This window comes from Sardina pilchardus, chromosome 15, assembly GCF_963854185.1.
Source record: "Sardina pilchardus chromosome 15, fSarPil1.1, whole genome shotgun sequence".
Taxonomy (NCBI): domain Eukaryota; kingdom Metazoa; phylum Chordata; class Actinopteri; order Clupeiformes; family Clupeidae; genus Sardina; species Sardina pilchardus.
Genome location: NC_085008.1, coordinates 33,522,423 through 33,539,407, shown reverse-complemented (window position 1 = coordinate 33,539,407; position 16,985 = coordinate 33,522,423). Strand labels below are relative to the sequence as shown.

At 42.4% G+C, this 16,985-nt stretch overlaps 1 protein-coding gene across 1 annotated transcript in view; it reads right to left on the bottom strand.

Moving 5' to 3' along the window:
- The window catches only part of LOC134102296 (cation channel sperm-associated auxiliary subunit gamma-like), a 445,552-nt gene that overhangs the window by 369,857 nt on the left and 58,710 nt on the right, over positions 1-16,985 (bottom strand). Inside the window, exon 4 of the mRNA XM_062556364.1 lies at positions 11,491-11,662. Coding sequence (XP_062412348.1) covers positions 11,491-11,662 — 172 coding nt within the window. The remainder of the gene's footprint in view (positions 1-11,490; positions 11,663-16,985) is intronic.

Here is a 16,985-nt window from a genome sequence, read left to right as displayed (position 1 = left end):
TTGACCAAGAACTTCTACTCAGTAGTCACATAAAACAGATCAGATTTTTCCATTTAAGGAACATCTCAAAGATAAGGAAGTCCCTATCCTTACCAGACGCTGAAAAATTAATTCACGCTTTTGTCACTTCTAGGCTAGACTATTGTAATGCACTATACGCCGGCTGCAATAATACCTGTGTAAAAAGCTTACAGCTTATACAAAACGCAGCTGCTCGCACACTCACTAGGACCAAAAAATATGAACATACAGTATTTCCCCCATCCTAGCATCTCTACATTGGCTACCTGTTAAAAGTCGCTTGACTTCAAAATTCTACTTCTAACATACAAAGCCATAAATGGCAGGGCACCTGAATATATTAAAGATCTTCTAGTCCCATATAATCCACCTAGACCCTTACGATCACAAAATACTGGACTTCTTGTAACTCCAAGGATTTCAAAAACTACAGTAGGAGGCAGAGCTTTTTGTTACTGCGCACCTCTCCTCTGGAATAATCTTCCTCCCTCAATCCGTTTAGCAGACACCCTCCCTATTTTCAAGTCTAGACTTAAAACATATATCTTTAGTGCTTCCTATAGTTAGGTATGGTGCAGTGTGGAACTGCAACCACTTCAGGGTTTCATTGGAACGGACCACCTCTGCTGTGGACTTGTGTGACTGGTGCTCCAGTCATGCCTGCCATGGTGGCTACCGACCACACCTGTGCTGGTGCTGACTACCCTCCACCATGCCTTAGTTATGCTGCTATAGCATAGCACTGTCATGGACTTCTCATGTGTCATGCCGTACAACTCTCTCTCCCCTCTCCCTCTGTCTCTCTCAACTCTCCCTCCTCCCTCTCTCTCTGTCCTGTCATTCAACTCCCTCTCCCCTCTGCCTTTTCCCTCTATAGTATAATAATTTATATTCCCATTTATATACTTATTAATACCAACCATTATGACTTATAGTAATACTAACACACTTTATTTCTCTTCCCTTTCCCCTATACCTCACTTATGAGGTGAACCATTACCAGTCATCAGCCATCTTTGTGCCTGGCCCTCATCACACCTGAAGTCCCATCCCCCTGAGTGCCATTGCCATCATCATCCCTATGATTGCCCTACCATCGCCTGCTGTGGTTCCCTGCCAGGATCCCTGGGCCACACATCCTAGTGACCCATTACCCTCCAAAATTACTAATGGATTACTGATGGACTATTTATTCCCTATACTGGACTGCTTGAACCTTCTGATACTACAAATGACTTTATTCTACTTAACTGACCCTAGGCAGATGGGTTGGGCCCTTGAGTCATGGATCTGTCTGAGGTTTCTTCCTATATATATCTCCAATTCTAGGGAGTTTTTCCTTGCCCCTGTTGCTCATGGGCTCTCTTTGAAGGTTTGACGCTCTGTGAAGCGCCTTGAGACATGTGTAATGTTTTGGCGCTCTATAAATAAAATTGAATTGAATTGAATTGAATTGAAATAAAAAACACCGGTTTGGCCTGAAGAATTTTGTCCTGTCAGATGCGGTCAGCAACTACACCTACTTGTGGCATGTGTATACTGGAGGGGCTTTCAACTACGACTGCGGTCTAGGCATTGGCCATAGTTCAGTTGTTAGCTTGCTGAGAGAAGCCCAGCTTATGGGGAAGAGCTCACCCGCTCTTTTCCAAGAGCTCCATCGACAAAACACGGGTGCGTGTGGAACTGTTCGAGTGAATAGGAAAGGTATGCCCCCTCAACTCCATGGTCTGAAACTGCGGCCTTCAGACCCCCCTGTGTTTTTTTAGAGACGTCCTCTTTTGGCTGCGTCTTTTCGAGATGCTGCCACTGTCACTGTCCTCTCCACCGTGCACGACACCCTTGTCATCACAAAACGAGTGCGGAGCAAAGGCCCTGATGGATACAGAACTTTGCGCAAGCCAAAGAGTGTTGATGACTACAACCGCTTCATGGGAAGGGTAGATCTCGGAGACCAGCTCTGCTCCTACTACAGTTATCAACACCGAGCAATGAAATGGTACCACTGGTTGTTCCACCATACAGATGGTACGGGTTGAGAATGCTCCTTTCTTTGCCACACATCGGGAATCCCGAAGGTTCGGGACTTTGTAATTACAGTGCATGAAAATGCACTGTACTGTTCTTCCTAGGCTTCTTATTCTTCTACTTCTTCTAACGCATTTAATGCAGCTTGAACCGTTTAACGTAGAAACTACATTCAAACTGTGTTACGTAGGTCTTACTTAGGACATGTGTGGTAAGACTTTTCAACTTTGTAACGTTTATACTTTTTAAACTATTAATTAAAAAACGATTCCCCCATAGACTTAACATTGAGCTTTTCCCCCATAGACTTAACATTGCCCCATTATGACATCACGGCAGTAATTAGTCTTACGCCAGCTGGCCAGCCACCTGCAACCAACTGTCATTTTCTCAGGCTTTAAGCATACAATCTCTTTGAAGACTACATCCTGTTAAACTGGTTCCTCTGTCCACAACTGTTTCAAAATAAAAGTCCTCACTGCAATGATACACTATTAAACCATTTAACCATTGAAACTACTCAACTATTTAACTGTTCAACCATTCCAACTGTCAGTTATCATCAACTATGCCTCCAGTCAACTACATGAAACCTCCATGTACCTAGCAACCAACATAGCAACCATTAAAATTAAGGGTTTATGACCGTTTCCATAGCAACCAACATGATTATACGGCAGTAACTTCTTGTTTCCTGATAGTGGCCACCATGGATACCCTAGCAACAAATGTTTCAAAATAAAAGTCCTCACTAGCAAGTTAGCTAGTTATAGTATGGTTAGCATAGTTAACATTGTTAGCATAGTTAACATTTTTAACATAACTGCTAGAAATCATCAACTAAGTTAGCTAATCAACCTGGTTAGCATTGTTAGCATAGTTAGCATTGTTAGCATAGTTAACATTTTTAACATTACTTCTAGAAATCATAAGCTAAGTTAGCTAATCAACCTGGTTAGCATTGTTAGTAAAGTTAGCATTGTTACCTTGGTTAGCATTACTAGCATAGTTAGCATTTTTAGCATAACTGCTAGAAATCATCAGCTAAGTTAGCTAATCAACCTGGTTAGCACTGTTAGCATAGTTAGCATAGTTAACATTTTTACCATAACTGCAAGAAATCAGTAGCTAATGGTTATCATTGTTACCATAGTTAACATTTTAACATGAATAGGAATCATTAGTTAAGTTAGAACTGAAATGTTTAAGCTTTAAACTGTCTACCTTCACACTATCAACTTTCTTTAAACTATGCAATCACCATGTTTACCCTAGCTACTCATTAGTAGCCATATCTACATTCTTTATCTATACATTTTTGCATTTTTCATGCACTGGTAATTCCTTGGAATTGCATTTCTAGTTAAAACTGCAACCGCAAGGGGGCAACATAAGACCGCCCTAATAACATGAAGGTTCGGCTCATGCCGGAAACACGGAAAAATCCGTCTCATTAAAATGAAGGTGATGACTGGCGAAATTAATCAAACGACGTTTCAATAAACCATTGTTGAAATTAATGAAAATGGTTTTAGAAAATCGCCTATAGGCCTATCAGAAGGAAATAGCCTTCAATTCAACCTGAAAGACTCGATAGGCAACCTTAGATTACTAATTCATTAATTCATTACGGTTACAAGACCGCGTTTCCGGGAATAGGCTATTATTGTCAAGGCGAAGACGAAAGAGATGGACAAGATGGACATTTAGGCTACAGTTATATCCTAGGAATACTTAGAAATGTGTACAGGGCAGGCTATTTTACAACGGAGGCATGTTCATTTTAACCGGCGACGCTGGGTACATGTAGGCTACCCAGCACTGGTTATCACAGATTTTGTCCCCACCACATTTGACAACTGAAAATAAATTTAACAGAAATCTCTTTAATACATGCCTATGCTTGTCACTTTACTTATAACCGTAGGCTACATGCATGAGGAAGATCGCGCATTTTGTAACATTGTAACAATGGATGGTCAGATATGCGATAGGGCAGTGAGGGTGATTCATTGTAACCATCGACTAGTAAGCCTAGCTCCGCAAAATAAGTTTCTAGCAACTTATATAGATCTCGGTATGCATGTTCATGTTAATTCAGAGATAGGCATAGACTACCGTAGGCTACTGTGCGTCAAGCTATATGACAGCATTTTATCATGTGGTGAATTAATGACTAACGTCAGTTTAACATGTCAGAACTTTTGATCTGCGTTTAAAGTGCATGCCGCGAATAAATAAACTCGACTGACTGAGTAGGCTAAGCGACAACTGATCAGGACTCCAGCTTTGGCACAACTGGTTAAGGCATCTATACCGCACGCTGGTGACCGGGGTTCGAAACCCACTCCACGAACCTCTCCGGAACCCATAAAGACAAAAGGCGTTTTTTTATGGAAAAAATGAAAGATTTTCTCAGTTTTGCGATTTTTTTTATGTTTGTGATGTCTGCTGAAAGGAAAAGTTAATATATGAATTTGTGGTTCAGCGCACACACACACACAAACATTTTTACATTTACATAAGGCTCAAATGTCTGTCAAGACGAGAGAGAGGGGGGAGGGAGCCAGTCGTCCTCAATGCTGCATATAGGTAGGCTATTATTAACCCCGGGACCAAAACACGTCTACCTTTCACATTGCGAAATCCCCTGAACCCGCTATTTCTTAAACGCTAATGTATCGTTTCTGAATGTGAAAGGGGCTAATGTCTAGTGAACTGGTTAGACGAGTGTGGGGGAGGGGGAATGATCGCACAAGACAATTGCTCTTCATGAAATGGATAGTCTCACAGACGGCTGTCGATTTTTAAATGTAGCCTACTACATCACTTGCGAAATCGGACGTGGCACATAGCCTAATTATTAGGCTACTGGATTTAATATATTTGGTTGTTAAGTCCGACGTCACAGACCCAGCAGCTATTTTGTGAAAAGACTTTTATTAGCGCAGCCAGACGGGTTTTGCTACTTGTAAACTTTGTCATCACCACCTTCGTTTTAGCGGTTTTAAAACAAAATCGCTAAACTTTAACAAAGTAATCTCTGTAGCTATATGAAGAGCCAGATGATGAATGGGTAACGTCCAGGCTTCCGCGAAAAATATAGATTTGATTAGGTTGAGGCAACAAGTCCGTATAAGATGACAATTTTCTTAAAGGCTAGTCAGAATAGCAGAAAATAATAGTTTATTTTACTGTCTATGGAGAATAACATGTGAGTTTGAAATCCGTTGGACCCGGAAAACTACTTATTATCCCATTATTACATCATCACTTAACAACCGAATAGCAAGTCCATAGACTTTGATCATCCTATATTATATGCTTTTAAAATGAAATGTGCTGCGGGGAAGCATTGGGGAAGTCAGTGTAGGTTGTCCTGTAACAATTTGCCTCTTATTATAATCAAGAGTATACTGCCACTACGCACATAATAGCCTATAAGGTTACGGGCGGATGCGAGCAACCCCATGCAAAAGAGGGCCTTAAGTTAACGGACAGAAGGCCTGTTTACATGTCAAACATGCATTAAATCTAAGAAACGAAAAACACAAATATCACACTGTATTGTGTCGTAAACAGTTAATGAGTTCGTGGCCACTAGTGCGCAACTGCATCGCGCAGTGAGCTGAAGGAGGACCGACATTTATTAACACAAAGCTTTGTAAAGCACTAACAACCACCCCTCAAAGTTCATTGTCCATAAGTCCAAACAATAAGTATAAAAATCCGACAATCCAAAACGATAACAAGGTCTCCCAGAAACGAAAAACAAGTTTGTTGAGTATAGCCTAGTCCTTCCAACAATCTCAGCTTTTGCGTTTGTTAGATAAAAGGCATTCTGTCCTGCTGTATTCCAATAAGAAAAAATCATCCACAAGGTAGGCTAAGGGTCACGGTAATGCAGCACGCAGGAATGTCTATATACAGATGGTACGGGTTGAGAATGCTCCTTTCTTTCCCGCACATCGGGAATCCCGAAGCATCGGGACTTTGCAACCGCAAGGGGGCAACATAAGACCGCCCTAATAAAATGAAGGTTCGGCTCATACCGGAAAACATGGAAAAACCCGAAGACACCGCGCTGGTGACAAGCGGAGAAAAGAGACATCACGCTCGGCATGTCAGATCGCAGTTTCAGAGTTTTCGAATGTTTTACAGCCTACCTCACAGCTGGCTCTCTCACTCGACGTAGCCTATAACTCAGTCAGTCCAGCAGAGATGCCAGAGCAACGTTTTGGTCAATGGAGAGGGAGAGAAATGCTCCGCATATCCGTCTCATTTAATCCGTCTCATTTAATCATTAAAATGAAGGTGATGACTGGCGAAATTATAATCAAACAACGTTTCAATAAACCATTGTTGAAATTAATGAAAATGGTTTTAGAAGCCTTCAATTCAACCTGAAAGACTCGATAGGCAACCTTAGATTAATTCATTAATTCATTACAGTTAGGCTACAAGACCGCATTTCCGTGAATAGGCTATTATTGTCAAGGCGAAGACGAAAGAGATGGACAAGATGGACATTTAGGCTACATTTATGCTAGGAATACTTAGAAATGTGTAGGCCTATAGGCTATTTTAAAACGGAGGCATGTTCATTTTAACCGGCGACGCTGGGTAGCTTACCCAGCACTTGTTATCACAGATTTTGTCCCCACCACTTTTGACAACTGAAAATAAAATGTATTTAACAGAAATATCTTTAATAGGCCTACATGCCTACAATGTCACTTTACTTATAACCGTAGGCTACATGCATGGAGAAGATCGCGCATTTTGTAACATTGTAACAATGGATGGTCAGATATGCGATGGGGCAGTGAGGGTGATTCATTTCATTTAAGGAACATTTCAAAGATAAGGAAGTCCTTATCCTTACCAGACGCTGAAAAATTAATCCACGCTTTTGTCACTTCCAGGCTAGACTATTGTAATGCGCTATACGCCGGCTACAATAATACCTGTCTAAAAAGCCTACAGCTTATACAAAACGCAGCTGCTCGCACACTCACTAGGACCAAAAAATATGAACATATTTCCCCCATCCTAGCATCTCTACATTGGTTACCTGTTAAAAGTCGCATTGACTTCAAAATTCTACTTCTCACATACAAAGCCATAAATGGCAGAGCACCCGAATATATTAAAGATCTTCTAATCCCATATAATCCACCTAGACCCTTACAATCACAAAATACTGGACTTCTTGTAATTCCAAGAATTTCAAAAACTACAGTAGGAGGCAGAGCCTTTTGTTACCGCGCACCCCTCCTCTGGAATAATCTTCCTCCCTCAATTCGATTAGCAGACACCCTCCCTATTTTTAAGTCTAGACTTAAAACATATCTCTTTAGTGCTTCCTATAGTTAGGTATGGTGCAGTGTGGAACTTCAACCAACTCAGGGTCTTACTGGAACGGACCACCTCTGCTGTGGGCTTGTGTGACTGGTGCCCCAGTCATGCATCCCATGGTGGCTACTGACCACACCTGAGCTGGTGCTGACCACCCTCCACCATGCCTTAGTTATGCTGCTTTAGCATTGCGCTGTCATGGACTTCTTATGTGGCATGCCGTACAACTCCTCTTCTCCCCTCTCCCTCTGTCTCTCTCAACTCTCCCTCTTTCCTTCTCTCCCTGTCCTGTCCTCTATAGTGTAGCTTGGGGGGGAGGGTCCCGCATGCTGTCTGTTGCGCGTGCGGGCATTTGTTCATTCACTGCGCATGCGGGCTTTTGTCCATTTGCGCCGTTTCGGTCATGGGCCTTCCCCGGGTGGGCTTGCGCATCATGTCTGGGCTGCGCGCCCGGGTGGTGTGGCTGGGTGCTCTGGGCCGGTCGGGGTCCGTTCGCGGGTGGCGTTGCTCGTCCGCGGGGGGCTTCCCGTCGCCGTCTGTAGATGGGGGGGGGGGGTGGGGTTCGTGTCGGCTCCATTCGGCAGTGGCTCTGCGTGGGCGTATATTGGCGGTCTGGCTGAGGCATGCGGTCTGATCAGATGTGCACGGCTGTGCATTTTGTGGGATGGGGGGGACGGGGGAGGTGGGAATGCTGGGAGTGGATGGCGGAGGGGAGGGCTATGTTGCGGCATTGTATTTGGATTGGGCTCGCGGTCCGGGCCTTCTTGGGGTGGTGTTTCTAGAGTGGAAGTCCAATGGTTTTAACGATTTTAATTACATTACACCAATGTCCAATGATTTTAACAATTTTAATTACACTACATCGCCTCCCTACGCCTCCCGACCCTGTCAACAGGATGACAGGATGACACGTCCAAAGACATGAAGCATTCTGGACTTTTGCTCTGGGGGCGCTGCTTCCGGGGGGCCTGGGCGGCGGGGCGGATCAGATTGTGTGTTCTGGTCGGGCCGTTGGTGTGTGTTCGTGCGGTGTTGTGGTTGGGGTGGGGCTGGCGCGGGCCCCGTTCTCTCTGCTCGCGGATGGTGGTGGGGGGTTATCTGTGGACGGACTCTGGCTGGCCATGCTCGGCCATGCTCGGCCATGCTCGGCCATGCTGCTTCGACGCGCGGTTCAGAGGTGGTGTGTGGGTTCGCCTGTGGGGGTGGGCATTGTGGGTGGGTGGATGTTGCGTGCGTGGTGGGTGGGTGGATGTTTGCATGCGTGGTGGACGATGTGCGGGATTCTCTCTTCGGGTTTAACTGGGTAACCTATTCCTACGCACCTGTCCCCACAAAAGAGGTGTGTAAAAGCGTTTTGTAAACCCTCTATAGTATAATCATTTATATCACCATTGATATACTTATTAATACCAACCATCATGACTTACAGTAATACTAACACACTCTATTTCTCTTCCCTTTCCCCTATACCTCACCTGTGAGGTAAACCATTACCAGCCATCAACCATCTCTGTGCCTGTCCCTCATCACACCTGGAGTCACATCCCTCTGACAGCCCTACCATCGCCATTGCCTTCGCCATCCCTATGACTGCCCTACCATCGCCTGCTGTGGTTCCCTGCCCGAATCTTTGGCCCACGCATCCCAGCGACCCATCACTTTCCGAAATAACTAATGGATTACTAATGGACAATTTATTCCCTACACTGGACTATTTGAACTTTCATTTTCATTGTAACTTTCAAACTACAAATGACTGTACTGTAACTGACCCAAGGCAGATGGGTTGGGCCCTTGAGTCGTGGATCTGTCTGAGGTTTCTTCCTATATGTATCTCCAATTCTAGGGAGTTTTTCCTTGCCCCTGTTACTCATGGGCTCTCTTTGAATGTCTAACACTCTGTAAAGCGCCATGAGACATGTGTAATGTATTGGCGCTCTATAAGCGACATTAAATTGAATTGAATTGAGGACTTTTATTTTGAAACAGTTGTGGACAGAGGAAACAGTTTAACAGGATATGTAGTCTTCACAGAGAGATTGTATGCTTAAAGCCTGAGAGAGAGAGAGCTGCTGCAGGTGGGGCTGGCCACCTGGCATAAGATTCTAATTGCTTAACGACCCGATTAGTTTAAAAAGTATAAAAGTTACAAAGTTGAAAAGTCGTACCAACCTGGTCCATTAGAAGACCTACATTACAAAATTTGAATGAAGTTTCTAAGTTAAACGGTTGAAGAGAAATTGCGTACGGAAAAAGTGATCCGCGGAATAATAACTATAAGAAGCCTAGGAAGAACAGTACAGTGCATTTGCATGCACTGTAATAAGAAGTCTAGGAAGAACAATACAGTGCATTTTCATGCACTGTAATAAGAAGCCTAGGAAGAACAGTATAGTGCATTTTCATGCACTATAATGATTTAATAGTGTATTATTGCAGTGAGGACTTTTATTTTGAAACAGTTGTGGACAGAGGAAACAGTTTAACAGGATATGTAGTCTTCACAGAGAGATTGGATGCTTAAAGCCTGAGAGAGAGAGAGAGAGAGAGAGAGCTGCTGCAGGAGGCCTGGCCAGCTGCCATAAGATTCTAATTGCTTAACGACCCGATTGTGATGTCATAGAGGCCAATGTTAAAGGAATACGCCACCCAAAAATGAAATTAAGCTAGTCTCGGTCACCCCCAGAGTTAGAACAGTGAAAAAAACCCGGTTAAAATCCGTCCGGGCATTCTCCTGCTTTGGGAGCAGCGATGTTAGCTTTAGCTTAGAACAGTTGCTGTAGTTGAAGGGTGTCAGTGAGCACGTCCTCCAAAAAGTGACCGAGACGTCTACATTTTTTTCTAAATATATCTTGGGAGCCGTGTGTTCAAAACGAGTACAAATCATAATGCAAAATCGAACGAGACTATTACCTGGGCAGATCTTTACTTGGAACTATTTTCAGCCTCATCGCCGACGAAGCACCGCTAGCTAGGCGCAAAGTTCTCACGTAGCACCACTTGTGAAGTTCCAGTCGAATCTAGTTGGGAGTTTACAAGACTGCTACGTGAGAACTTTGCGCCTAGCTAGCGGTGCTTCGTCGGCGATGAGGCTGAAAATAGTTCCAAGTAAAGATCTGCCCAGGTAATAGTCTCCTTCGATTTTGCATTATGATTTGTACTCGTTTTGAACACACGGCTCCCAAAATATATTTAGAAAAAAATGTAGACGTCTCAGTCACTTTTTTGGAGGACGTGCTCACTGACACCCTTCATCTACAGCAACTGTTCTAAGCTAAAGCTAACATCGCTGCTCCCAAAGCAGGAGAATGCCCGGACGGATTTTAACCGGGTTTTTTTCACTGTTCTAACTCTGGGGGTGACCGAGACTAGCTTAATTTCATTTTTGGGTGGCGTATTCCTTTAAGTCTATTGGGAAATTTGTAATAGTTTTTAATTTATAGTTTAAAAAGTATAAAAGTTACAAAATTGAAAAGTCATAGCAACCTGGTCCATTAGAAGACCTACGTTACAAAGTTTGAATGAAGTTTCTAAGTAAAACGGTTGAAGAGAAATTGCGTACGGAAAAAGTGATCAGCGGAATAATAATAAGAAGCCTAGGAAGAACAGTAAAGTGCATTTTCATGCACTGTAATAAGATGTCGGATAACAGTAGAGTGCATTTTCATGCACTCTAATAAGAAGTATAGGAAGAACAGTACAGTGCATTTGCATGCACTGTAATTATTCTACGTGACAGAACAGCTCTACATCTGTTAGGGATGTCACACAGGAAACAATGCTGAGGAAAAGCGAAAAAATTACTTTGATAGGAGTTCGCTATCGTATATGAGTTCCTGATATACGTGACTTTGATAGGAGTTCGCTATCGTATATGAGTTCCTGATATACGTGCATGATGGAAATACTTTGAAGGAATCTAGTAGCAGTCTTGTAAATAGTGACCCACAGTCTTTGCTAAATCCTAATCTGAGACTGGCCTGTGACTAGACTGTGACTAGAAACTCGATGAATTGTCTTAAGATGTGAGAGGGTCTGAGACTGTAGTCTTTCAAAGTCTGTCAATGTAAGGTAGGTTGTAGTTACCTGAGGAGCTGGCTTGAAGCGCGAGCAGAGAGTAGTTTCCAATAAATCGATGCAGCAGTTGGTTTTGTCTGATAAAGACGGTACTCTCCAAGGCGATGGCCTCCTGAATCATTAACTGAAACTCCGCCTTGGGGCATCTGATCGAGCCGACCCAGCAACTTTCAATGGCCGCCTGAAACCAAAATGAGAAATGGCGTAAGGTTGATTTTTAGTTTGAAGTTGATAGTACTCTACAAGTGTGTCGATTTGTTAATAGTATTGCATTCTTAGAGGATTCATGAAACAAAATCTAAAAACTAGCTTGTACAAAAGTTAAAGAAAGAAAGGATAGTGTTTGGATTTACACTGAAACGTCTTGTAACTGTAAATACATAAATATTCAAACATACAATGTACGTCATCAAAAATATGAGAGAAATCCTGTATGCCAATACTCTGTAGAAAAATATATAACTATATAGAAAAATATATACTTGACATACAGTTTTAACCTATCTAGCACACAATCATCCAGGCAGACACACCATCAAAGTTTGTAAATAGCTAGAAAGTGATCTTATCAAGTCTTTAACAAGTACATAAGCAGTATACTGCAAAAAGTCCAGACATAAGAATGAATAGAATTGAATAGAATAGAATATACACTTTTTTGATCCTGTGAGGGAAATTCAGTTCTCTGCATTTAACCGAATTTAACTGAATTAGTGAACACACAGCACACAGTGAACACACAGTGAGGTGAATCACACAACCCAGAGCAGTGAGGGGTTAGGGGTTAGGGGCCTTACTCAAGGGTACTTCAGCCGTGGTGGACTGGTCGGGGATCGAACCGGCAACCCTCCGGTTACAAGCCCGATGCGCTAACCAGTACACCACGGCTGCCCAGAAAAAAAATGATCTCTAGACCTTAGACATTATGATCCAATATTCAAGGTTATGACATATCTATCATTAGTGGGGTGGTAAATGTATTGTGAACCCCTGAATCTATTTAAAAATGACGATGGTCTTTATTCTGGTCTGGGGTGTGTTTCCCAAAAGCATAGTTGCTAACTAACATAGCAACTAACATAGTTGAAACTATGTAAGTACGACACAACTGTTTCCCAAAACGTTAGTCTGAACTATGCTGGTGGAACTTACATAGTACGATGCATCGTTGAGCTACGTGGGTGTTTCCCAAAAGCATAGAAGCAACGAACGTTCGTGACCACCATCGTAAAGTTGTGTAGTTCCAACTACAACTCTCGACCTGTGGTAAGTCGGCCCAAGTGGTGAGTTCCGGTACATAACATGCAGCGGACAGATGGACATGTAGCCAACATGGTAGCCAACGATCCCACTAACATTTACTGTTGTAGGATATATTGCCGGAGGCTATAAGCGCACAACATTACTGGAGAACATTATGGGGTACAGTGGAAAGTGAAATGTTGTGGAGTTAGCCTACTATACGACAACAGTGCGTGGTGAGGAACTGCGACCGCAGTTAACTGTGTTGTTGTTATTCGTGAATTTGTCTGTAGCCTAATGCTAATGTGTTAGCGTGGTTTCTTTCGAACACCTTATGTTATCTTTACTCTCTATGGGTAATAGACATTTTGAATGCTAACGTAAATGTCATGTGAGCCTGTAATTGTTATGAAAAGTAAATGTTACATTGTAATTGTATGTTGTGTCTTTGGATGGAGCACATAATAACGGTCTGTGTTATCTATGTAGTCTATCTAATTGAAGGAAGACCGTGCAGTGGCATAGTGATTAGAGTATGAGCTTGACGTGGCCGAGGTTGCAGGTTCAAGACCCATGCGGAGATTGCTGGTGGAGTTTGTCTGTGGAATGATGGTGATTTATTGGTGTCTTATTATCCACTAAAATTATAGAAGGTAGGCTTTTAATCTTTTTTTTTTTACCTTTGAACATAGGTAAATTATTTTAAATGATTAAATGATGTAGCTACAACATACTTGAGTCAACTTGAGTAGCCTCTCACTTGGAGAACTTTAAAAAGCAACTTTCAAGTTATTGCATATACTCGTTGGATAAGTGAGCATATTGTGTATAGTTGTGTGTAACAGTTGTGCAGTGGTTAGTGTGAAAACATGACATGAATTTCACTAATTTAACTTCTTGCTTTTGCTTTGTGACCTATCTATGTATTTTGATGTCATGCCTCATGAGGAACATATGTGAAACAGGGGTCAATACATGTTAGCAACTATTTCCCGGCATGCTTCCAGGCCATCAGGAAGGTTTGCACTATAGCTGCTGGAATGACCTCTTCTACCAACATCTCCACATCATCTGGCAGTGGGACGTCATCCTGAAGGGCCATGTCGTGCAGTAATGGCATAAAACCCACCACTGACTTGGGAGATGTCGTCTGGTGTAGTCGGGAAGGTAATCCTGTCAGTGAGCTGCAACAGGAACTGTGTGACCGCTGTCACAGCTCTACTTACTGATGCCTTGCTTAGCCCAAGGCAATGCCCTAACACCTCCAAAAAGCTGCCAGTAGCGTAATGTACATAATGATCAATATGTATTGCACTGTATTGCAATTACCCTTCATTGATTTCACACACCTGTTCTAAAAAATAAGGCATGACTTGTCATGTCATATGTATGTAGTCCATAAATTAATGTCTCAGGACTGTGAATGATCATTATGAGCTATATGGAGGAGGCAAGGGGACATCAGAGATGTTTCATTACAGGAGTAATATCATCCATGTCTTAAACACTGTAGTGTTGTTTTCTGGGGGCTCATCTTATGTTGTACTACATGGCTTATTCTACTTCAAACAATATGCAGTATCCTCATAGTTACATGTCTAGATTTCAGAATTCAGGACTATTTAGTTAACATGCTTGTGTAATCATAGGAGGTTGATGGAATAAAGTAGGTATTGAAATGTCAGTATACCCAGGGAATATAGGTATGCTTTTGAAAACAACAGTATAGATAACTGGATCCTAAAAGAAAAGAAAATTCCACCCTCCTGGAAAGAAGCTATAATTTCACTGATCCCTAAAGAAGGGAAAGATAATTTACATCAATACTAGCACATAGAATAGACAAGATTCTACCTAAAATAATTCATACAGACCAAACTGGTTTTATAAGACAAAGGCAAACACAAGATAACTTGAGAAGAACCCTCCACTTTATTAACCATATCGCTCAAAAAGACAGAGAGACAATGTTTGTAAGTTTAGATGCGAAAAGGCCTTTGACTCTTTTTTTCTTTACAAAGTACTTTCATAATTTGGCTTCCACAAATCGATCATTGGCACATTCCAAGCTCTATATGATAGACCTTCTGCCAGGATTAAAGTTAATGGTGCCCTTTCAAAGGCGTTCATCCTGGAACGTGGAACAAGACAGGGGTGTCCAGCCTCACCCTGGCTTTTTGCATTATTTCTTGAACCACTGAGTCAATGGATACGACAGAATTGTGATATTAAAGGGATAAATATATGTTTTGAGGAACAACTAGCGTTATTCGCGGATGATGTCTTAGGGCGTATTCACACCAGGAAGGTCCGTTAGTTCACTTGCTTTGGTTTACCGGCCAATGGTTGAACGACCTTAGCACATGTGTATTTGTTTATAAATTCTGGTCTGGTTGCAATTAATCACACTGTGAAAGCGAACTGCACTAAGAAAAAGTCCATTTTGTCCGGACACTATATCTTTTTTTTTCTTTTTTTTTTCTTAGTGCAGTTCGCTTTCACATCCTCCACAAGAGCACCTGTCAACCCACTGTTTTGGAGCAAGGTACCAAGAGATCTCAACGCAGCCATCTCTATGTGGAGATGGGCAGTGAGCACAGGTCCCTCTAGAGGCCATCGGGCCCTCAGGTCACCCTCATGAAGTCTGTTTCTGACAGTGTGGTCCAAGACATTCACACCAGTGGCCTGCTGGAGGTCATTCTGTAGGGTTCTAGCAGGGCTCCTTCACCTTGGATTTCTGATGTTAGATGCTGAAAGAGAGATACTTGTGCCTTGGAAGGCAGTAGTTACAGTTGTCAATGATGGGTTATGGTCAATGTTATCTATTGCAGCTGTGGAGGAAGAGGCCTTTCCTGAAAATGGGGGGATACACTTCTTCAAGGTACAGATGGTACGGGTTGAGAATGCTCCTTTCTTTGCCGCACATCGGGAATCCCGAAGGTTCGGGACTTTGTAATTAAAACTGCAACCGCAAGGGGGCAACATAAGACCGCCCTAATAACATGGAGGTTCGGCTCATGCCGGAAAACACGGAAAAACCCGAAGACACCGCGCTGGTGACAAGCGGAGAAGAAACATGACGCTCGGCATATCCGATTGCAGTTGCAGAGTTTTCGAATGTTTTACAGCCTACCTCACAGCTCTCTCACGCGACGTAGCCTATAACTCAGTCAGTCCAGCAGAGATGCCAGAGCAACGTTTTAGTCAATGGAGAGAGAGAGAAATGCTCCGCATATCCGTCTCATTTAATCATTAAAATGAAGGTGATGACTGGCGAAATGAATCAAACGACGTTTCAATAAACCATTGTTGAAATTAATGAAAATGGTTTTAGAAAATCGCCTATAGGCCTATCAGAAGGAAATAGCCTTCAATTCAACCTGAAAGACTTGATAGGCAACCTTAGATTAATTAATTAATTCATTACGGTTACAAGACCGCATTTCCGTGAATAGGCTATTATTGTCAAAGCGAAAACGAAAGAGATGGACAAGATGGACATTTAGGCTACATTTACATGCTAGGAATAGCCTACTTAGAAATGTGTATAGGCTATTTTAAAACTGATGCATGTTCATTTCAATCGGCGACGCTGGGTAGCCTACATGTACCCAGCACTTGTTATCACAGATTTTGTCTCCACCACTTTTGACAACTGAAAATGAAATGCATTTAACAGAAATCTCTTTAATACATGCCTATGCTTGTCACTTTACTTATAACCGTAGGCTACATGCATGGAGAAGATCGCGCATTTTATAACATTGTAACAATGGATGGTCAGATATGCGATAGGGCAGTGAGGGTGATTCATTGTAACCATCGACTAGTAGGACTAGCTCCGCAAAATAAGTTTCTAGCAACTTACGTATCGTATGCATGTTCATGTTGATTCAGAGATAGGCATAGACTACCGTAGGCTGCTGTGCGTCAAGCTATAGCCTATGACAGCATTTTATCATGTGGTGAATTAATAACTAACGTCAGTTTAACATGTCAGAACTTTTGATCTGCGTTTCAAGTGCATGCCACGAATAAATAAACTCGACTGACTGAATCCCGTATATTTGTTGGCAAGTGTTAATATGTAGGCTAAGCAGCATAGTGATTACATTTGAGCTGTGGCGCAACTGGCTGAAGCATCTCTACCGTACGCCAGCGACCGGGGTTCAAAACCCACTCTACGAATCTCTCCGGAACCCATCAAGACAAACGGCATCGTTTTATTAAAAAATGTAAAGATTTTTTCAGTTTTGCGATTT